General features: G+C 43.4%; 1 protein-coding gene across 2 annotated transcripts in view; it reads left to right on the forward strand.

Annotated features, from left to right (window-relative positions):
• Positions 1–22,947, forward strand: part of LOC143281948 (endothelin-converting enzyme 2-like) — a 37,793-nt gene that overhangs the window by 12,813 nt on the left and 2,033 nt on the right. For both annotated transcript variants that reach the window (XM_076587264.1, XM_076587263.1), the window contains exons 6-17: positions 269–436; positions 4,772–4,945; positions 7,096–7,185; positions 9,712–9,836; positions 12,681–12,903; positions 13,329–13,505; positions 14,123–14,226; positions 15,312–15,422; positions 16,913–16,980; positions 19,138–19,262; positions 20,803–20,967; positions 22,750–22,826. In XM_076587264.1, coding sequence (XP_076443379.1) covers positions 269–436; positions 4,772–4,945; positions 7,096–7,185; positions 9,712–9,836; positions 12,681–12,903; positions 13,329–13,505; positions 14,123–14,226; positions 15,312–15,422; positions 16,913–16,980; positions 19,138–19,262; positions 20,803–20,967; positions 22,750–22,826 — 1,607 coding nt within the window. The remainder of the gene's footprint in view (positions 1–268; positions 437–4,771; positions 4,946–7,095; positions 7,186–9,711; positions 9,837–12,680; positions 12,904–13,328; positions 13,506–14,122; positions 14,227–15,311; positions 15,423–16,912; positions 16,981–19,137; positions 19,263–20,802; positions 20,968–22,749; positions 22,827–22,947) is intronic.

The following is a 22,947-nucleotide window of genomic DNA, read 5'->3' on the forward strand; positions in this document are numbered from 1 at the left end:
CCATCACTTTGTCTCTTCTCTCCCCTTCCTCTCTCACCACCCGGCTCTTCTCTCTGCTTGTTTGTGTGAATGAGAGAGAATGCAAATGATTTGCATGGTTCCTCATAGAGGGGTAAGTGATTTAATACGATAACAAAATCTTCAAGAACAAAAACAGATTTCAACAAAACAGAACTGGAAATGAAAAGCCCTAGTTTGTGACAGAGGGAGTGTGTGTGTGTGTGTGTGTGTGTGTGTGTGTATGTTTACTGCTGTATTCCTCGACCAGAAAATCGGAGAGCTGGGGTCATGGTCCATTTCCCGGGACAAGGGAACTGTGTTTGAGAGCTGGGACCTGGTCTCCTCACTTGTGGCCTTCCACAAGCTGGGCCACGCCCCCCTGTTCGCCTTCTACCTCACTGTGGACGCCAAGAACAGCTCCCACCGCCTGCTGGCTGTGAGTCTCACACACACTCTCTTTCTCTCTATTTCATTCAGACGAGATGATGAACCAAGGTACATTGTGCACTTGGCACCCGTAAAAGAACCCACAACGACAAAAGGGTTGGCAAAATTCTGCAGAAAAATTCACTTTGATAGGAAAACAAATACACTTGAAGGTGGATCAAAAAAAGGGTTGCGTTCTCACTGTAGTGACACGCTCTTTGTGGGGAGAGCAGCCTGAATTTCATGCAGAGAAAATCTGTTGTGACAAAAGAGGGTACAATACAATGCAGTACTCCTTCATGACAAAGCTCTCTACAATCGGCTTCAGATCCATCTGTTTCTGTGTTCCCAGAGTCATACACAGAACAGTCTGCTGCTGCTCTCATTTTTTTTTTTTTTTCTTTCTGGACGCTTATACTTGGAACATACTTCCTCTTTTGATTTGTCAAATCCCTGCACTCAGCTCTTTCAAGCCCGGCCTTAAAGCATACCTCTTTCCAAAGTAGCTCCTTCATTCCTTCTCCTTTTCCATCCACATTTTCTCTTGCCTTGTGTCTGCATGTATGAATTTTGTACTTGATCCCTTTGTTTCAGAGTTATGCGTGTGAGTGGAAGGGTGTCAAAGTGCTTTGTTTCTGCATAAGATTTAATGCTGTATGTGTATTCATTACTGTTATTATTATTATTGTTGTTGTTGTTGTTGTCAACAAGGAGCAGTGACCTAGTGATTATAAACCTGACCAGGAAGTGAGAGTATCTCTGTGTTTGAGTCCCATAAACAGACCAGGAATTTTACCACCCCGCACCCCCCATTTCTGCCCCACCCCCTTCCTCTCTCCACTAGACTATAAATAGTGGCCTGGGTGCTAGTCATTCAAATAGGATGATAAATTGTGGTAATGTGTGCAACATGCACTTGGTACATGTAACTGAACCCATGGCAACAATGGATTTTTCTGCTGTTCTCTCAGTCACTGTAGATGTGTGTAGTTCTTTCAGTCACAGTAGATGTGTCCTCTTCTCTCAGTCACAGTAGATGTGCGTGTGTAGTTCTCTCAGTCACTGTAGATGTGTGTAGTTCTTTCAGTCACAGTAGATGTGTCCTCTTCTCTCAGTCACAGTAGATGTGCGTGTGTAGTTCTCTCAGTCACAGTAAATCTTTCATATGCTGGTATGGTGGTCTAGCTATGAAGAATAAGAATATACTGAACAAGACTGTGAATGTGTGCGGTAAGGTCGTAGGAGTGAGACAGGACAGCTTAAGCAAACTGTACAATGTCAGAGTACGACAAAATGCCAAATACATTTCAGGTGACAGCAGCCATACGCTGGCAATTTACTACCAGCTCTTACCTTCAGGCAAACGGTTCTGTGTCCCAAAATTTAAAACAAACAGAACCAAATGCAGCTTTATACCAACCTCAATTCAGCTATTAAACAGCAATGATTGATAATCATATCTGTGATAAAAGATGTATGCCAGAATGTGTGTTTGTGGAATGTGATGTCTTAAATCAAAGTATTGTTGAACTGCAGTGTTATTATAATCTTTTTATGTCTTATGTCTACTTTTAGTATGCTATTTCATGCCTATTTTATTCATATCCTTTAACTGATTTTGTGTTGCACATGTATGGCTGTGATGATGATTGTATGATTTACTCTAAGTTACCTTTTAAAGGTTTCTGTTGTGTTGTTATCTGCTGTGATTATTTATTGTAAGCATGGGTTGCCATCTGAACATTTTGTCTCTGATGTATACATGTTGAATGACTGTGATTTCCGTGTATTGTTTGTATTTTTTACACCACAAATGAATTTCTCTTGTTGAGATAATAAAGTATTCTGTAATCTGTAATCTATGTAGTTTTCTCAGTCACAGTAGATCTGTGTAGTTCTCTCAGTCACAGTAGATACGTGCTCTTTTCTCAGTCAAAGTAGATGTGTGTAGTTCTCTCAGTCATAGTAGATGATGGGCTGAGCACTTCAACAGTGTCTTAAATCGCCCTTCCTCCATAAATGATGAAGCCATAGACCGTCTCCCACAAGTCCCCACCAACGAAGCACTGGACGATCCGCCAACACTTCTTGAGACCCAGAAAGCAATCCGTCTGCTATCCAGTGGCAAAGCACCTGGCTCAGACTCAATACCAGCAGAGGTCTACAAGGATGGAGGCACTGTGCTGACTGAGAAGCTTCATCAGCTGTACTCACTCATGTGGAAAGAAGAGACGATCCCCCAGGATTTCAAAGATGCATCTATCATTCACTTGTACAAGCGAAAGGGGAACCGGCAAGCCTGTGATAACCATCGGGGCATTTCCTTGCTCTCCATTGCAGGCAAGATACTTGCCAGGATCCTACTAAACCGCCTCACAGCACACCTTGACCAAGGTCATTTGCCTGAGAGCCAATGTGGATTCCGGAAAGAGCGCGGAACCACCGACATGGTGTTTGCTGCAAGGCAGCTGCAAGAGAAATGTCAGGAGCAAAATGCTGATCTGTTCTCCACCTATGTCGACCTCACTAAGGCCTTTGACACCGTGAGTAGAGAGGGACTGTGGAAGATCATGGCCAAGTACGGATGCCCTCGGAAATTTATTTCCTTGGTCAGCCAATTCCATGAAGGCATGCAGGCTCGAGTCCAGGACAATGGCGAAACATCTGCTCCTTTTGCTGTCACAAATGGTGTCAAGCAAGGCTGCGTCCTGGCTCCAACGCTGTTCAGCCTCATGTTCTCTGCAATGCTTACTGATGCCTTCAGAGATGGCGATGTTGGAATCGGCCTAAAGTACCGAACAGATGGCAAGCTGTTTAACATCAGAAGGCTTCAAGCAAAAACGAAGGTCATGACAGACATCATCAGAGACTTTTTGTTTGCTGATGACTGTGCCCTCAACGCTGGATCTGAAGCTGACATGCAACTCAGCGTCGACAAGTTTGCCACTGCCAGCAGAAACTTCGGCCTTACCATCAGCACGAGGAAAACTGAAGTTCTCCATCAGCCAGCCCCAGGGAAACCCTACGTTGAGCCCAACATCACAGTCAACGGTCAGAGACTCAGTGCGGTGGAGCGGTTCACATACCTTGGCAGCACACTGTCACGAAATGCGACCATCGACGATGAAGTGAATGTCAGGATTGCAAGAGCAAGTGCAACTTTTGGTAGACTTAATGCAAATGTCTGGAACAGAAGAGGCATTAGTCTTGAGACCAAGCTAAAGGTCTACAGAGCAGTAGTTCTCCCCACACTACTGTACGGCTGCGAAACTTGGACAGTGTACCAACGACATGCCAAGAAGCTGAACAACTTCCACACAACATGCCTCAGGAAGCTACTGAACATCAAGTGGCAAGACAGGACCCCAGACACAGAGGTGCTCGCAAAAGCCACCCTTCCCAGCATCTTCACCATCCTGATGCAGTCCCAGCTTCGCTGGGCTGGACACGTGGCGCGCATGCCAGACCATCGGCTGCCCAAAAGGCTCTTCTATGGCGAGCTGCAACAAGGGAAGAGATCACACGGAGGTCAGAAGAAGCGCTTCAGAGATACTCTGAAAGTCTCTCTGAAAGCATTTGATATCAACCCTGACTCCTGGGAGGAATCTGCAGTGGACCGTAACAAATGGCGCGCTGCTGTGCACAAAGGCGCCAGGTTGTGCGAGGCCAACAGGACTGCTGCAGCTGTTCAGAAGAGGCAGGCCAGAAAGTCACGGGCAAACAAGCTCCCTGACAATGATATGCCTGTCTTTGTCTGCCCCAGCTGTCAGCGAACATTTCGTGCGCAGATTGGACTATTCAGCCATCTGCGCACTCACAGATAGACTCATGAGCATCCTTCCCCCCACCCCACCACCACCCTCCCCCCCATCCCCCATCTGGATGACAACGATGGTCATCATCGATCTCGATGGACACACCACCACCACCAGTAGATGTTTGTAGTTCTCTCAGTCACAGTAGATGTGTGCGTAGTTCTCTCAGTCACAGTAGGTATGTGTGTGTTATTCGTTGTTGTTTTAGTCATTTTTCTTTGTTTAGACTTCTTCTGGGACTGCATGTAGTTCAGCAAAATCAATTACACCACCTGAAAGTATATAGAAAGTAGCAATTGCAATTCCTTTTTTTTTTGGGGGGGGGGGGGGGGGGGGGTCCGGGGGGGAGGGTTGTGTGTGTGTGTGTTTTTTTGTTTTGTTTTTGTATTTTGTTTTTTTCGGGGGAGTATCTTTTTTTCTTTTCTCAGTCATAGTAGATGTGTGTGTGTGTGTGTGTGTGGTTCTCTCAGTTACAGTGCTATGTGTGTAGTTCTCTCGGTCACAGTAGATATGTCTGTGTGTGTTTGCAGTTCTCTCAGTCTCATCTGACTCTGGAAAGTGAAGAAGAATACCTGCAAACCACAGACAAGTTCAAGAACGCTTTTATGGACTTTGCTGTCAAGGTCGGCAAGCTACTTGGGGGAGACAATTCCACTTACCAAAAGATGGAGGCCATTTATAACTTTGAAAAGCGCTTGGCCCAGGTAACTGTTCTCATCGATCACAATTGTTTGGATACATTGTTTTGACTTGCATGCATATGGAAAGTGAGTCAATGTAGCTACCATGATTTGGTTCTCTGTTTGTCCTGGTGTATATTTTGTGCAGTTAACTTTTTAACTTTTGTATTTTCTCAGCTTTTGCGAGTCATAGAGAAACCAAACTTTAAAGATTGTTTAAACAGTTGGGTTTACATAAGACGTCCACTGACGTCCTGCATGTATTTCAATTTTTCCTTCATCGGAGTTTGGTACAATGAACATAAACAGACTCTGGTTAGTTCAATGCGTCTAGTGTGTAAACATACTATTCAAGTGAGCATTCATCTTGAGCAAGAGCCCTTTTTTCTCAGTATTGATTTGCTAACTGAACCACTTGGAGCGCATGTGTGAAGAGGGTTTGCCTCTTATGCCAAAAAGGCGTCAGACACTTTGTCAAGTGAAGACAGTGATCTCAGCTGTGCTGATTATTCTGTACAACAATGAGAGGTGGATATGTCTTGTCGTATTTATGATTTGTTTAAGGTGATGATAATGACAGTGACGAAACTGGAAACAACATCTGTATTTCATCTGTCTATCTACCTAATCAGACATCATTTCTGAGTGAGTGACCATGATTGACAGTGAAGGCACGGTACTTTCATGTAGTTTGACTAGAGGGGGAGGAGAGATAGAGGAGTGGTGTAAGACAATAGGTTGAAGACTAGACAGAGGGCGTGGTAAGTGGGCATGGCCAAACTGTCATTGAACTGTCTTTTCACAGTGATCAGCTGCAGGGAATGGTAACAGCCAATCATCCACAATTTCCTTGAAAACTAGGGTAGACAGACGATAAATTGGAATTATATGGTGTGTTTTTTTTTTAACTTTTTCATGCTTTTTGTCACTGATCAGTTGACTGATTTATTAGTTATATAGATTAAAAATAATTGGGGTGGGAGGGAGGGAGGGGGGGTGGGGGAAGCCTGGAATTAGAATCCACATTAATTTTCCTTCAGTAATTTATTTACCATCATTTTTAGCCTATATGGCGCTACTTTTTTTTTTGTACTCAAATCTGACCCTTCGTCTTATAGACTGTATGTGCCCTATCTGTGTTTGAAAACTAAAATGACCAAAACATGAGGCCACCTGACACAACAGATGAAAACAAGTGGGATTCCAGTCCAGTTTCCAAAGATGACATCATTACTCAGAAAACAACATCCACTGTTAGCAGAGAAAAATGGAGGACTTTCACTTTAACCTTCGTACACGACCCAGAAGGATACAAAAACGCAAATATCTCAGCCAATTCTTAATATTTTTCTACAAAATTTCAGAACTGCTTCCTACACCTAAAAGGCCAACTTTTGCCAAAAAATCAACAACAAAAATTGTTGCACCTGAATCCTCAGAATTCCCTGGTAAGGGGAGAGCACTTTTTTTTTCTTTTACAAAATCTCTGGCACTGGTTAACTTTTTTAATTAAAATTTTCATTTGAGTAACACAAACATGTCGACGCAAAATATCAAAAACAGTCTTGCACAAATTGACATAAGGGTACATAGAATAATGCTACTCATATTTATTTTGTATAATTGTACATAAAAGTATACATTTACAAAAGAAAGGCATCAACAACACATCCCCCACCACCCCCACGCCCCGAAAAAAAGAGACTACACACGTACACACACAAAAATCAGTAGCATGAGCATTTATTTCTAGAGCCTGGAAAACAAGGATTGACATTTTCATGAATGGCCATAGATTACTATATCACTAGAGAAACTGAGCTTAGGAAAATGAAAAATGTCTGCAAAATCTGTCTAGTCATCCCTATTATCAACAAATTACTTTGAGGTTCAAGTCATCAACTGTGACAAAACGCCAACAGTGTATTTGGTATTTGGAAATATTTGATTTCGTTTTCTAAATAGATATTTACCAGTTAGATGTAACACGCACGCACACTCTGACACGCACGCATGCACGCACGTGCATGCATACACACACAAACACACACACACATGCGCACGCACGCATACATACACACACACTCTGACACCCACACACGCACACATACACACACACACACACACTGTAGCAGGCAGCGTGTGATGCAGAGACAGACGTGGTGTGGTTGCAGATCTATGTGAAGAAGGAGCTGCTCACTGACCCCCTCAAGACCAACAACCTCATGACCGTGGCAGAGTTCCAGAACATTATTGGAAACCAGGTAAATGCACCGTCTGCTTACAACACTGCCCTCACAGTGTGTGTGCACGGGTTCAAGGTCTGCAGAAAGACCAGTCTACAGACATAAACATACGCTTTAAAAAAAAAAAAGATTTCGGGTGAAAAAAATCGTTTCTAAACCTGATTTTTCTCCATCTTTACTCCCCTCCCCGCCTCCACCAAACATAGAGTGGTGTTCTGGATGCTAGTCTTTCAGATGAGACGATAAACCAAGGTCCAGTATGCAGCATGCACTTAGTGCACATAAAAGAACTCACAGCAACAAAAGGGTCATCCCTGGCCAAGTTCTGTATAAAAATACACTTTGATATAAAAGAAATACTCTTGCAGACAGACAACAACAAAAAAAAACAACAACTACACTGCACTACAACACAATATACTACACAGCAACACAACACAACATAACACAACACAACACAACACAAATCAGTACAATATTAAGGTTGGGCAATGTGAAGCACACACTACACAGCACCTCTCTACAGACATATGCATTAAGGTCAGGGTATAGTGATGCCGTTGCACACATATGCCCAGTATATATTCACAGGTAGACGTAGACATACATTCAGAAAACTGACAGAACATGCAGGCCTATCATCAACTATTATGTGCTTATTTGTTATGACAGATACGTTGAATGTGCGCTTACAATTTTGCACACACACACATATACGCACGCACGCACACACACATATGGACTCACTCACATGCGCGTGCATGCACACACACGTGTGTATATGCATGTGCATGCCAGAGGATGTATGAAAACTGCAACAGAATGCAGATGTTTTCAGTGGCTTGTTCTTCTCTTCTGTCTTTCTCTTCTCACCTTTTTCTCTCACTGTTTTTTTTCAGTGTTCTGATAGTTTTTGTTTGTTTCCTTCCACTCTCTCTCTCTCTCTCTCTCTCTCTCTCTCTCTCTCTCTCTGTCTCTGTCTCCCTCCCTCTCTCTCTGTCTCTCTCCCTCCCTCTCTCTCTGTCCCCACTCTCTTTATCACTCTCTCTTCATCTCTGTCTGTCCATCTCTCCCTCTCTCTCTCTCTCTATCGCTCTCTCTGTCTGTCTCTCCCTCTCTCTCGTTCTCTCTCTCTCCTCTCTCTTTATCGCTCTCTCTCCCTCTCTGTCTCTATCTCCCTCTCTCTCCTCTCTCTTTATCGCTCTCTCTCCCTCTCTGTCTGTGTTTCTCCCTCTCTCTCTTCTCTCTCATTATTGCTCTCTCTCCCTCTCTGTCTCTCTCTCCCCCCCTCTGTCTCTCCTCTCTCTGTCGCTCTCTCTCCCTTTCTGTGTGTCTCTCCCCCCCCCTCTCGCTCCTCTCTTTATCGCTTTCTCTCCCACTCTCTCTCTCTCTCCCTCTCTCTCTTTACCCCCCCTCTCTCTCTCTCTCTTGTTTTCTCTGTTTCTTATTCTACCCCTTGTCCCTGTCTGTCTCTTTCCCCCCCCCCTTTATCCCTGTCACTGTGTCCCCACTACCCTCCCCTCTCCATGCACCATGGCACAGTGTGTGGTGTGTCTGTCTCCTTCCTCCCCCCCCCCTTTATCCCTGTCACTGTGTCCCCACTACCCTCCCCTCTCCATGCACCATGGCACAGTGTGTGGTGTGTCTGTCTCCTCCCCCCCCCCCTTTATCCCTGTTACTGTGTCCCCACTACCCTCCCCTCTCCATGCACCATGGCACAGTGTGTGGTGTGTCTGTCTCCTCCCCCCCCCCCCCCCCTTATCCCTGTCACTGTGTCCCCACTACCCTCCCCTCTCCATGCACCGTGGCACAGTGTGTGGTGTGTCTGTCTCCTTCCTCCCCCCCACCCCCCCTTTATCCCTGTCACTGTGTCCCCACTACCCTCCCCTCTCCATGCACCATGGCACAGTGTGGGGTGTGTCTGTGTCCTCCCCACCCCTTTATCCCTGTCACTGTGTCCCCACTACCCTCCCCTCTCCATGCACCATGGCACAGTGTGTGGTGTGTCTGTCTCCCCCCCCCCCCCCTTTATCCCTGTCAGTGTCCCCACTACCCTCCCCTCTCCATGCACCATGGCACAGTGTGTGGTGTGTCTGTCTCCTTCCTCCCCCCCCAACCCCCCTTTATCACTGTCACTGTGTCCCCACTACCCTCCCCTCTCCATGCACCATGGCACAGTGTGTGGTGTGTCTGTCTCCTACCCCCCCACCCCCCCTTTATCCCTGTCACTGTGTCCCCACTACCCTCCACTCTCCATGCACCATGGCACAGTGTGTGGTGTGTCTGTCTCCATCCTCCCCCCCCCCCTTTATCCCTGTCACTGTGTCCCCACTACCCTCCCCTCTCCATGCACCATGGCACTGTGTGTGGTGTGTCTGTCTGTGTGTGCGTGTGCGCATGTGTGTGTCTGTATGATTGTGTGTGTCTGTGTATGCATGTGTCTGTGTGTGTGTGTGTGTGCTTGTGTATATGTACGTGTCTGTCTATGCCTGTGCATGTGTGTGCATGTGTGTGCATGTGTGTGTGTGTGTGTGCATTCCACAGGTGGATGTGAAGCGAATGATGTCGGCCATCCTGGGCAGGGAGGTGGGGGACAGCCAGGTGGTAAAAGTGCCCACTGTGGACTACTTCCGCAAGCTGGGGTCGGTCCTGGCCACCACCACCCCTCAGTAAGTCCACTCCCTTGCTGGGTTTAACACTTTGTACCCTGAGTATTGAGCCATCTGCAGACACCCTGGCTTTTGTACCCTGAGTATCAAGCCATCTGCAGACACCCTGGCTTTTGTACCCGGAGTATTAAGCCATCTCCAGACACCCTGGCTTTTGTACCCTGAGTGTTAAGCCATCTGCAGACACCCTGGCTTTTGTATCCTGAGTATCAAGCCATCTCCAGACACCCTGACTTTTGTACCCTGAGTATTAAGCCATCTGCAGACACCCTGGCTTTTGTACCCTGAGTATTTAGCCATCTGCAGACACCCTGGCTTTTGTACCCTGAGTATTTAGCCATCTGCAGACACCCTGGCTTTTGTACCCTGAGTATTTAGCCATCTGCAGACACCCTGGCTTTTGTACCCTGAGTATTTAGCCATCTGCAGACACCCTGGCTTTGACACACAACCAACAGACCTGGAGGAGTCTGGTGATCTATTCTTCTGTGCAGTTCCCCAGTGACTCTTCACAGAGTTAAGGGAGAAGACCATGAGTACTGATTTATCTGTTCACACACCTGTTTGCTTCCCTTGGACAGAGTATGGCTATGTCCATACTGCAGTGGCCATGTTTGATTTTTGCTTTCTCAACCAGTTGTATTCTAACTCCGTGTTTTTAACTTGTTGACTTCTAGCCACTACTTTTTTCAGCTGGCGTTTTCAGGGCGATTGAGCGTGTTTTTGATAACACTGTATGCATTTTGTGTATGATGTATGACTTTGCCAGTGCACTCAAGCTGTTGTAGAGCTGGTCCATCAGGGCAGTCAAAATTGTTATGCTAATAACAATAACAAGAAGAAGAGCAATAGTATATATATATATAATGTGTGTGTATGTATGTATGAATCGCACATTCTGTAATCCAGTAGTGTTTTTTCAATAACAAACACATAACATCAGTCAGATACAAAACACAAAAAAAAACACTCCCACATATGTGAACACTCACACATGCATGGAGGAGACAGAAGGGTAACTTCAGATGATACAGGCACCGTTGTTGCTGCGTTTTGTGGCTTGGTAGGGTGGTGGTGGTGTTGACTCAGTTGCATACTAGACTGTGGACATCATAGTTTCACAAGAAGTACCTGTTCTTGCACTTAAGATTCATGCCACACTGGTCTGATTTCAGGAGAGTTCAGCAGTTTAATGTGACAGTGTTGATTATTATAAATATTATTATTATTATTGTTAATGTTGTGTTTTTGTTACTGTAATAATTATTGATATGATGAATTGTTGGTGGTAATTATTGTTATCATTGTTATCCGTATTGTTATTATTAACATTAGTATTGTTATTGTTATTACTGTGATTATTATTAACATAATGAAATGCTGGTTATTATTATTATTATTATTATTCTTTGTGGTCGTAGTAGTCGTGGTATTGATGTAATGAAGTATTTGGGTTTATTATCATTATTGTGATTGTTGTTGTCATTACTGTAGTGATAATTAACATGATGATGTGTGGGTGTTGTTCAGGGTGCTGCAGGACAGGGGTTATTATCATTACTGTAATCATGATTATCATTACTGTAATCATGGTGAACATGATGAAGTGTGGGTGTTGTTCAGGGTGCTGCAGGACAGGGGTTATTGTCATTACTGTAATCATGATTATCATTACTGTAATCATGATTATCATTACTGTAATCATGGTGAACATGATGAAGTGTGGGTGCTGTTCAGGGTGCTGCTTATTATCATTACTGTAATCATGATTATCATTACTGTAATCATGATTATCATTACTGTAATCATGGTGAACATGATGAAGTGTGGGTGCTGTTCAGGGTGCCCCTTATTATCATTACTGTAATCATGATTATCATTACTGCAATCATGATTATCATTACTGTAATCATGATTATCATTACTGTAATCATGGTGAACATGAACATGATGAAGTGTGGGTGCTGTTCAGGGTGCTGCAGGACAGGGGTTATTGTCATTACCGTAATCATGATTATCATTACTGCAATCATGATTATCATTACTGTAATCATGGTGAACATGATGAAGTGTGGGTGCTGTTCAGGGTGCCCCTTATTATCATTACTGTAATCATGATTATCATTACTGTAATCATGGTGAACATGAACATGAAGAAGTGTGGGTGCTGTTCAGGGTGCTGCAGGACAGGGGTTATTATCATTACTGTAATCATGATTATCATTACTGTAATCTTGATTATCATTACTGTAATCATGATGAACATGATGAAGTGTGGGTGTTGTTCAGGGTGCTGCAGGACAGGGGTTATTATCATCACTGTAATCATGATTATCATCACTGTAATCATGATTATCATTACTGTAATCATAGTGAACATGATGAAGTGTGGGTGTTGTTCAGGGTGCTGCAGGACAGGGGTTATTATCGTTACTGTAATCTTGATTATCATTACTGTAATCATGATGAACATGATGAAGTGTGGGTGTTGTTCAGGGTGCTGCAGGACAGGGGTTATTATCATCACTGTAATCATGATTATCATTGCTGTAATCATGATTATCATTACTGTGATTATCATTACTGTAATCATAGTGAACATGATGAAGTGTGGGTGTCGTTCAGGGTGCTGCAGGACAGGGGTTATGATCATTACTGTAATCATGATTATCATTACTGTAATCATGGTGAACATGAACATGAAGAAGTGTGGGTGCTGTTCAGGGTGCTGCAGGACAGGGGTTATTATCATCACTGTAATCATGATTATCATTACTGTAATCATGATTATCATTACTGTAATCATGGTGAACATGAACATGAAGAAGTGTGGGTGCTGTTCAGGGTGCTGCAGGATGCCCTGATGTGGCACATGATCCAGCGGATCACAGGCTTCCTGCCCCAGGCCTTTGTGGACGCGGTAATGGTGCTCAACAAGGTGGAGCGAGGCACGACCGGGGTGGCCCCCCGCTGGGAGCGCTGTGTCGCCAAGGCACAGGCTGCGTTCGGCTCTGCCTGCAGCGCCCTCTACGTGGACAAGACCTTTCCCCCAGAGAGCAAAGCGCAGGTTTGGGTGATGACGTTTTTTTTTCTCTTCTTCTTCTTGTTTTTTTGACGCCTCTCCTGTGTGAAGTGAAGTCAGTAACTACCATGTTCACAGGTGTGAATGTGTGTGTGTGTTTGTGTGATCTTGTAGAATGTCAGTGTGTTTGTGAACGGTCTGTTGTATAGTTTGTGCAGTGTGTCTGAAGTCTCATGATATAACCCCTTTCACCTTTGTGCACATTTGTATTCTGTCTTTTTTGTTGTTGTTGTTGTTTGTGTTTTTTTGGGGTAGAACCTCCAACCTACTTTTTTCCCCACATATTTCAGTGGTTTTGTTTGTTTTGTTGGTTTTTTTTTATCTTTTTTTCCTTTGTGTTCTATCATGTTATCTTAGCCTTCTCAACACAACCACAGTGATGATAACGATGATGATGTCGGTACTGACAGGCCATGAAGATCCTGAAGGAGGTGCAGACAGCCTTCACAGACAACCTGGCCAGCCTGGCCTGGATGGACAGTGAGACAGAGGCCAGGGCCAGGGCCAAGGCCTCAGCCATGCACAGGGCGGTGGGCTACCCAGACTGGCTGCTCGACCCCCTCCGCCTGGATGACTACTATCAACAGGTCGGTGCTTCAGTCAGGCCTTCAGAGAAAGGGTGCTCTCACTAGCCGCCATGGCGAAGTGGTTAGCATCTGTGGACCGACAACTGGGAAGATGGTGAAGCAAACCTCATCAGAGTTAGGTGGGTTTTCGGACTGTTGAGCTGATTGAACTCTAGGCTGAAATGGGAAAACTGGGACCACACAGTCGAGGGTCATCCACTTCACAGATGCATCTTTCCTGACCAACGGGACAGGTGTCTGTATCTCTCAGCCTGGTTGATGCCAGGATGTATCATGATGGTAGAGCCACTGTTCATTTTCATTGAAATATACAAAACAAAATGTCTCAAATTCTGGGGTATTGGAAATAAACAACACAGGTACACTGGGGTACACATGCAAGCAAGCATACACACACGCACACATGCACGCACGCATACACGCACGCTTGCTCACTCTTCTTAGGGAGAGCAGCCTGAATTTCACAAAGAGAACTGTGTTTTGACAAAAAGTAATGTACAATACAATACAATACAAAACAATATGGTACAGTACACTGTAATACAATACAGTGAAACACATACAACACACAACACAACACAACACACAGAATGTGATGTGCGTTAGCTGTGTGTCAGGTGGTGGTGAAGGAGGGGGAGTTCCTGAACAACTACTTTGCAGTGTCACAGTATGAGACAGACCGCATGTGGGCCAAGCAGGACCAGCCGCCCGACAGGGACGAGTGAGTGGTTCATGTCTTCATAACGATAGTGGGTATTTAATCACACATGTTATACCATGACCCACTGGTGCAGACTCAGCGGCAGTCTAATTCTTGACCTGTGTACTATCCTGCTTTTGCAAAAAAAAATCTAAAGCAGGTGCAGCTAGTGATCTCCCTTAGTATATTACCCCTCTTCTGTGTGCCAGTGCAGCACCCTCTTTTAGTTATGATGGCAATTTATGATGTGCTCTGCTGCCTTAGCACAGGGGTCCAGGGCGCTATAAATCAATATCAGTATGGGAAGAAAGAAAATGGTTACAGAAATAACAACACGGGACACTACAATAAAGCATGACAAGCGAGAGAAATGGAATGTGTCAGTGACATAGAAAACGCACACACACGCATGCACACACAAGCATGTACACACACATACACACACACACACACACACACGCACACATGTCATGTCTTCTGTTACCCAGCCTGCTGACCCCTGAATACAGAGTGTGGCAGCAGGGGGCATGATGTCTTATCTTGACACTGACCCAAGGTGCTGGTCAAACCTTGAGAGCCTACCCAGTACAGGGGCACAAATAGTGCAAAATATTCATTTTTATAGCGTTTTGCTTGCAGCTCCCAACACAAGCGTGTGCAATGAACAAGAGACAGGAATATAATGCAAAATGTGACAATACAAACTTGCTCAAAGCAAAAGATAATGTTTTTAAAAACAGTGTAACATCGCTTACAACTTGCTCACCTCTCCCATCTCACCCCTGCCACACATGTGGTACACTCACATTGATGCTCACACTCGCACAAAGACTGTCTGGGGGCAAGAAAGAGCTATAATTCAGAATATTGTTTGAACAAATATGTTTTACGTGCCAAGAAATGATGGAACAAAGTGCATGATTTTTCATGTGGCAGCAGACTGTCGCCACAAGTTCCCTCCTTGGTTTCTCAGTCTCTTTCCATTCCCTCTCTCCCTCACTTTCTGGTTTTATTCTTCAGTGTGTCTCTTTCTTTGGAGTAACAACTCCCCTCCAGTCTCTCTTTCTCTCTCCATGTTTGTCAGTGACCATGATGTTTGTGACCAGTTGGGGTGCTGTTGCGGCAGAGGCCAATGCCCACTTCAGCTCCATCTTCAACCAGATCACCATTCAGGCTGGCTTGTTGCAACGCCCCTACTTTGACCGACACTTTCCCATGTGAGACATCTTCACTTAACTCATTTCAAAAGTATAATCATGATTTTGAAGCTACAAGGTGCTGTGCAAACATTTACTGATGCAGGTATCCTGTATCTAAGTGAGACATTACCCTCTGAAAATAGCACAGTCAGATCATGTTGCAAATATCCCAGATGCCCACAAAGGGGCCATTTCGAGGCTGGAATACATCAGCTGCCATTCACTATTCTTATGGTCAGTTTCACACTTGCAGGAGTTACAAACGGGTACACAGTCTTTTTTTGTTTTTTCTTAATGCACACATACTCATGGTCAGTACAGAACACTCTTTACTGATTCCTAATCTCAGGTTCTTGATAAGCATGGTTTTCCTTTCAGAGAAGAGGCAGAGGGGGATGTTACCCTGGTTTTCTTTCTGTTATCCACTGTTGTTTCAGTGAATACATGTGAATGTGGGGTGGAGGGGGATTTTTGCAGCTAGCTTCCTCCATACATGTGTGTATGTTTGCATATTTGTGTGTTGGATTGGGGTCTTAAACATGATAGATTTGAGTACTTGGTGTCAATGGTTGTCATTGAAACAATCCAAATGTCTGCCAAACTGATCACCTGTTAGGTTTTGTGATAAACATTTAAATGGAATCTGACTGCTGAAATGGAGATTAGGATGTGTTATCTTTTTTTTTCCACCAGGTACTTTGTCATCCATCCAGCTTGATTTACTGGTTTTTGCATAATTATGATAAATTTTACATGATGTGCTGTGGCAAAATTGATAAGGCATTGGACTTCTGATCCAGTGGTGAGGGTTCAGTCCTTGGGAAAGGCATTTTACTATGATTTTCTCACTCCACCCAGGTGTGAATGGGTACCTGGCTTGGTTGGGAAAGGTAAAACAGTAAGAGTAAAGGATCAGGGCTTATCCCCGCCTTCCTGTGCCGAGTCCCAGACACAGTGGATGTGAATTCACTGCCCCAATGGCCATATAAGGCTCTGGGACTTTCAACCTTTTGACCTCTAGATTTATTTCAGTGGCATAATATGGTTTTTACTCATCTGTCGAAACCATTGATCTGAGCATTCACTTTGTTAAAGAAACAGTGACAAAACTGAAATATACAGGTATAGAAATGGCTTGTAACATTTGAGTGCTCTGCATTTACTCTCTTTAAAGCAGACCTCAGGTTAAATAAAATTATAGAATTGGAAACCCTGTAAACTAGAGAAAACTGAGAAATAACAAAAAAATTATCATTACTTAACTTCAAATAAGCTGCATTTCCATACATCTGATAGATTTAAAGACATTACTGAGCCAACTGAACCCATGTTTAAAATTGAAATTGTCTGAGGGAGAAAAGTTCGCGGAAAATTGTTGTGTCTGACCATAATATTGTGTTTGTGTGTGTGTTCATTGTGTGTGTGTGTGTACGTTTATTAATATGGTGTGTGTGTGTCTGTATGTGTGTGTGTGTTTTTGCATGGTGTGTATGTGTGTGTGTATACAGGTCCTTTGCCTATGGAGCAATGGGGATGATCTCAGGCCATGAACTGACCCATGGTTTTGATGACACAGGTGAGTTCTCTGTCATGTCATTTTTTGCTCTCTGTCATTACGTATGTGATTTTGGTGAGATTTATCTAAACACAACACAGACTGTGTGTGTCTCTGGCATGTCTTTGTGACATAGTAATGCAGACAGTTATGAATAGATGTCTCTTGCTTAGAAAAACAACAGCAGGAAAGAAATAGTTTTGTTGCAACATTTGTGTCTGTGTTCATATAGTTTTGTTGCAACTTTTTTACGTCTGTGTTTATATAGTTTTGTTGGAACATTTTGTGTCTGTGTTTATATATCTGTTGTGTCTGTCAGTGAATAAAGTGCATATGTAGAGAAGGATTCATCTGAGCATCAGACATCAGACACTAAAGTAAGAGGTCTTGAAAATGACCGCATTTTCATTCAAGTCTGGCACCTTGTCTGGACAATTTTTTTGCAAAGTTGGACACGGCAGTCAATGTTTATAAACAAGAGGCATTACAACTATCTGCTGTAATGGACTAACAAGTATCGCTGAAATGATTCTAAGCCAGTGTGTATGCAGCGTGTCACCAGTTCTGACAGTTTTAAAACTATGGCACCGTGACAGTGACTTCGTTCTCAAGGGAACTAACTCTGACAGTACCGTAAAGTTCAGTCTATTGAGTGCACTGGTATATAAGCCGCACCAACTAAATTTTGAACAAAAATTAACTTCATACACACATAAGCCGTACTGGCTTATAAGCCGCACTTATTACCGGTACTGGAACACATACTGATACTACAGAAAAGCTGTCAATACTGTAGGTTATAAAATAAACACAAGCGGAAACAACACAAAGAAAAGCAAGTGAAAATACTGCTAGTGACACACACACAAAAAAATAAACACAACGAAAATAAGATCCATAATCTAGGGATAGTCAAATTTATTCAACGTCGTCCTGCTCACTGAATCCACTGAAATCCTCGTCTTCAGTGTCCGAGTTGAAGAGAACCAGCGCAGCTGTCTCTGCCATCTTGTCACTGACTTCAGCCTCACTTTCACTTGATGAACATGAACGCAAGGCAGAGGTTGCTGCTGGTTTGTCGCTTGCACTGTCATCTGCTAGGTCGATCGACTTCAACTTGAAGGCTGCATCAGAGGCATTTTGTTCCATTTTCGGCATGATGAGGATGTGCCCTTGAGCAGAGTAGACCTGAATGCTGATCTGAAGGCTTTAATGTGTGCGGATTTGATTTTTAAATTGTGAACAGTTAGCACACTAACCTGAAGCTCATCCAAAAATTCATGGACAGAAATCATAATTTTGGTGAGTTGAACTTAGGGAAGCTTAGACAAGAACATGACACTCCCAGGATCGTTAAAATCCTCAAATAAGTCACATCATTGTATAAGACGCAGAGGTTGAAGCTGGGAGAAAAAGTCGCGGCTTATAGACCGAACTTTACGGTATATTTCATTACTATTAAACCAAAGAATACAGTCAAGTTGCTGTGGACAGGTGGACATCAAGTAAACCAAGACATCTCCATGGTCCAGGACAAAAAGAAATAGTTACCTCTGCACAGTGGCCTGGACCACAAATATAAAGTCCATTGCATATCCACTGATGAAGCCAGTGTTGAGTGAAATTAGGTTAAGTTTAAAATCTGACTTGGCAAGCTACCACTTTGAAAAAGTGTATTTGATTTAGTTCAGTCTGTAAAACTTGCCAGTAACAATCCACATTATTGATGTTGTTTTTTGTTTTGTTTTGTTTTTTTGTGAAAAAACAATTCAACACTACAGCAGTGATAAGCTAATTTAGAACATATCTCTTTTATTGCCTGGTATTTCAAGACGTTCTGTTTTATTACCATCATCTTTGTGTTCAACGTTAAATGTTTCACTTTGTGAACTTCTTGTCAAACCATTGTCATATTTATATGTACATTGAACAGTAGGTTTGAGAGACTGTTTGGTGTGAGTGATGAGTCTTAGGCTTCAGAAATGGATGAACAAATATGTATTGTGTTGCTGGTATGAGTGATGATCTTTTGGATGCACAAATAGAAAGATGAACAAAGGTGTGTTGTGTTGTTGGTGTGAGTGATGAGCCTTAGGCTTCACAAATGGATGAACACGTATGTATTGTATTGTAGTGTATCACATGGTTTTGCGTGATGGTGAGCTCTGTGAACTCCAGGCCGCAAGTATGATGACCAGGGGAACCTGAAGGACTGGTGGAGTGTGGAATCTTCCAGAGCTTTCCTGGATCACTCCCAGTGCATGGTGGACCAGTACTCTGCCTTCACCTGGGATGGAACCCATGTAAGTGCCTGCTGCCACCACTACTTACCTTTCCCTTCACTGTATTTTAGCGATTTTTACTTCTTTGTTTAAATTGTCTTCTAATTTTATTTTATTTTGATGTTTTACACAAACCTAGGATGGGCTCTGAAGGCCGCATCAGCGCACTGGTTTATGTGAGGGTCAGGTATCTGCTCCCTCTTTTTTTTTCTTCTTTTTTTTCCACCCAGCAGTTGTGGTGAAACATATATGGATCTGTCTGCACGCTCTGACACCTCCTTGAATCTGAAACTGAAACTGTCTCTGCTGACATGACCTCTCCTCACTCACTCAGAGGGATGCATGTGGTCAACAACAGCACTTAACCCCCGTCAGTGTTGAATAAAAGACTTGGGACTGATTTAATGAAATTTCTTCTAAGACTGTGTGGTTTAATGAAATCATGAACATTGGTATATAGCATAAGTAACCAGATGAAAATTCATGCCAAGTTTGTAATGAGGCAGCTGAGGGCATACTTTCTGTTCTCTTGTAAGGGGTACAACAAAATGCATCAGATTTTTTCCTTCTTAAACAATATCACAGGGCAGGCAAGAGAGGATACCACCAAAGAAATACAGTCTTCCAGAACTACGTTCAAATGAAGAGGAAGGTGGCAGAATGGTTAAGACGCTCATCTGCCAATACAGTGTCCATGAGGGTCTGGGTTTGAACCCCGGTCTTGACCTTTCTTCAAGTTTGACTGGAAAATCAAACTGAGCACCTGGTCGTTCGGATGAGCCGATAAACCAAGGTCCAATATACAGCACACACTTGGTGCAGTGAGAAAGAATCTGTGGCAATACAAGTGTTGTCTTCCGACAGTATTCTTTGGAAGAAATCCACTCTGATAGTTATATAAATATATTTGCATGCACTCAAGGCCTGACTAGCACATTGGGTTATGCCGCTGGTCAGGCATCTGAATAACAGATATGGTGCAGCGTAATACTAATAGATTTGTCTGAACGCAGTGATGCTTAAACTGAAACAATGTTGAAATTGATAGCCTTAAAGAAGACAGCTCTAGGTGCTTTAAAAAACACATACTATTCTACATCCTGCATTTCATCAGTGTTACACTTAAACACACCAAAATGCATTTAGCAAACTATATGTATATAGATTACATACATATACACAAAACATACATATAAGCATACATTCAGGCATATACACACACAGACATACACTCTCTCTCTCTCTCTCTCTCTCACTCTCTCTCTCACTCACTCACACGGTCACTCCCTGTCTCTCTCTCCCTAATGTGGGGATTGATGCCGTTGAACCTTATAGGTGTGTACCATATTTTTGTCTATATCTATGCATTTCTGACTCAATCATCAGGCATGTATGTGTACACACAATGCACAGCCATGCATATGTGTATGGGGAAGTAAGTGTATGATGTTAGAACATGACCTTATTGTCTAACTGTGTGTTTGCATGTGTGTGTGTATTTGTGTGTGTGTGTGTGTGTGTGTGCTATTGTGTATATACGTGTGTGTGTGTGTGTGTGCAGTTGAACGGTAACTTCACACTGGGGGAGGACATTGCAGACAATGGGGGCCTGAAGCTGGGCTATGCTGCCTACCTGGCGGCTAGGATGAGGGGGGAGTGGGAGGAGCCCCGACTGCCTGCCCTCCCCCTCACCCCCCAGCAGCTCTTCTTTGTTGGCTTTGCTCAGGTAACACGGCAAACAGGTCACAGCGTGGTCAGGGATCATACAGTCATGGAAGTCTGTAGAAGTCTTGGGGAAATGACAGAACCATTTCCGGGGCTAGATGCCTTGGAAAAAACTTGTTTTACACTTTAGGGTCTGGAAAAGTCTTAGAATTTTAATTTTTTTTTAAATCTTGACCAATACCATTCGACAAAGAGTTTAGTGCCCTTAGAGAAAAAAAACAACACAAAAAACCCAGAAAGTGATGAAAATTGAGAATCAGTGACCAGGATGTCTGCCAGTTTCTTTGGTCAGTGATGTAGCAGACAATTTTATTAATCAGTTTGGTATGGAAAATTTTCAATCTGGTCTGGAAAAATCATGGAATATGTATGGTCACATGCTGGGAGAGGGAAATTCCTTGTGGTGCCCGCCATTGTGGTGGTACTTGTTCTGTGGTCCTGGGCTGCAACTCTCACATTCACTGGTATGTACAAGTGGGCTTTTATGTGAAAAAGCATTTTCACACCGTCATGTAGGCAGCCAGTACTTTGTTTACAGGGGTGTGCATGCTGGGAATGTTGTTTCTGTAACTCTTGGAACACTTTAATGAATTACACAATCTTTAACATGCACATTTGATCTTCTGCATATGTGTACACATGGAGGGGATTCAGGCCCTAGGTGATGTGCACATCCATTGACCTGGGACATCAGAATCTCCTCCAGTCACTGTGATGGGGATTCAAAGCCAGGACCCACAGATCACAAGCTTCAGCCACTCAGCTGTTGCACCCATCACATCTGTTGGTTGATGGCAGTGCTGCAGAAAGAGGGGATGAGTGTGTTTTAGTTTTTTGTCACATTTTCAACTTGTTCATTACAAACATTAGTCAGGTAATTTGCACAAAAATATAATATTTTCTGGTCAAATAGATATCAGCAAACACAAAACCATACCAGAACAACCACAGTAATTTTTTTTTTTTTTTTTTTTTTTAAGAGATAGATACAGAATGCATTGTGACTTCTCCAAGTGATAATATGGATGTGAGGCCACGCCCCCTCAGTCTCCACCCCCCTCCTCTTCACCCCTCTCACATGGTCACTTTATCCAGTTCTCATCAGACCGTGTTGGCTGAGTGCCAAGAATATCGCTCACACTGTGTCCTGCTAATAATTCGGTCACGTTCTGTTTTCTGCTAACACCTGTACAGCCGGCATCACTCACTGATAGTTGTATCTTGACCACTCTCTTGATTGCTCCCTTTATTTTCTATCAGATCGTCCTATAAATGTTCATCACTGTCTTCTCCTTCGAATTTACGCTTCAATTCTTTCTGAGCATCGGCTAAAGAAAGCAATCTTGGTTGATTTAGTTCACCACGATCGCATGTCTTGAGCACGGCGTCAGTCCGACATTTTGTTGAGCGAGCCAGGAAAGGAGCCAGGCAAATGCTGGGACAGTAACCCAACCAGAACGTTCAAATACAGGACTGCCTCGTGACGTAGATGGTGTTTCTAGCTATGAATAGAATCTAGGAAGATTCCCCAGACTAAAGCTACCACTATTTTTGTCAGTGAACTGAATGCAAACCAAGGAAAAGTCAGAATATTTCGATGACGAGTAATCTCATCATTGTGGCAGCGAAGTGTACATGCTTGCGATGATGAGTTATCTCGTCATGTAGGCAGCCTAGGTGTTAAGTGAGTCTGCCTTGTTCTGTAATATTCATCATTTAAGATGAAAGGTGCTGTAGAAATAAAGAATTGTTATTATTATGATTGTTTATGATTATCTTTCAGATCTGGTGTGCATACTACACACCTGAGTATGCCCAGGAGGCCATCCTGACAGATGAACACACCATCAACAAGTTCAGGTGGGTGCATTTCTGTCCCCTACACCTCTCTGTCACTGGAATTGTGTTGATGGGGTCACCTGTTAGGATACACTCCTCTCTCTCTCTCTCTCTCTCTCTCTCTCTCTCTCTTCAAATAACT

This window comes from Babylonia areolata, chromosome 5 (genome assembly GCF_041734735.1).
Source record: "Babylonia areolata isolate BAREFJ2019XMU chromosome 5, ASM4173473v1, whole genome shotgun sequence".
NCBI classification, from domain to species: Eukaryota; Metazoa; Mollusca; class Gastropoda; order Neogastropoda; family Buccinidae; genus Babylonia; species Babylonia areolata.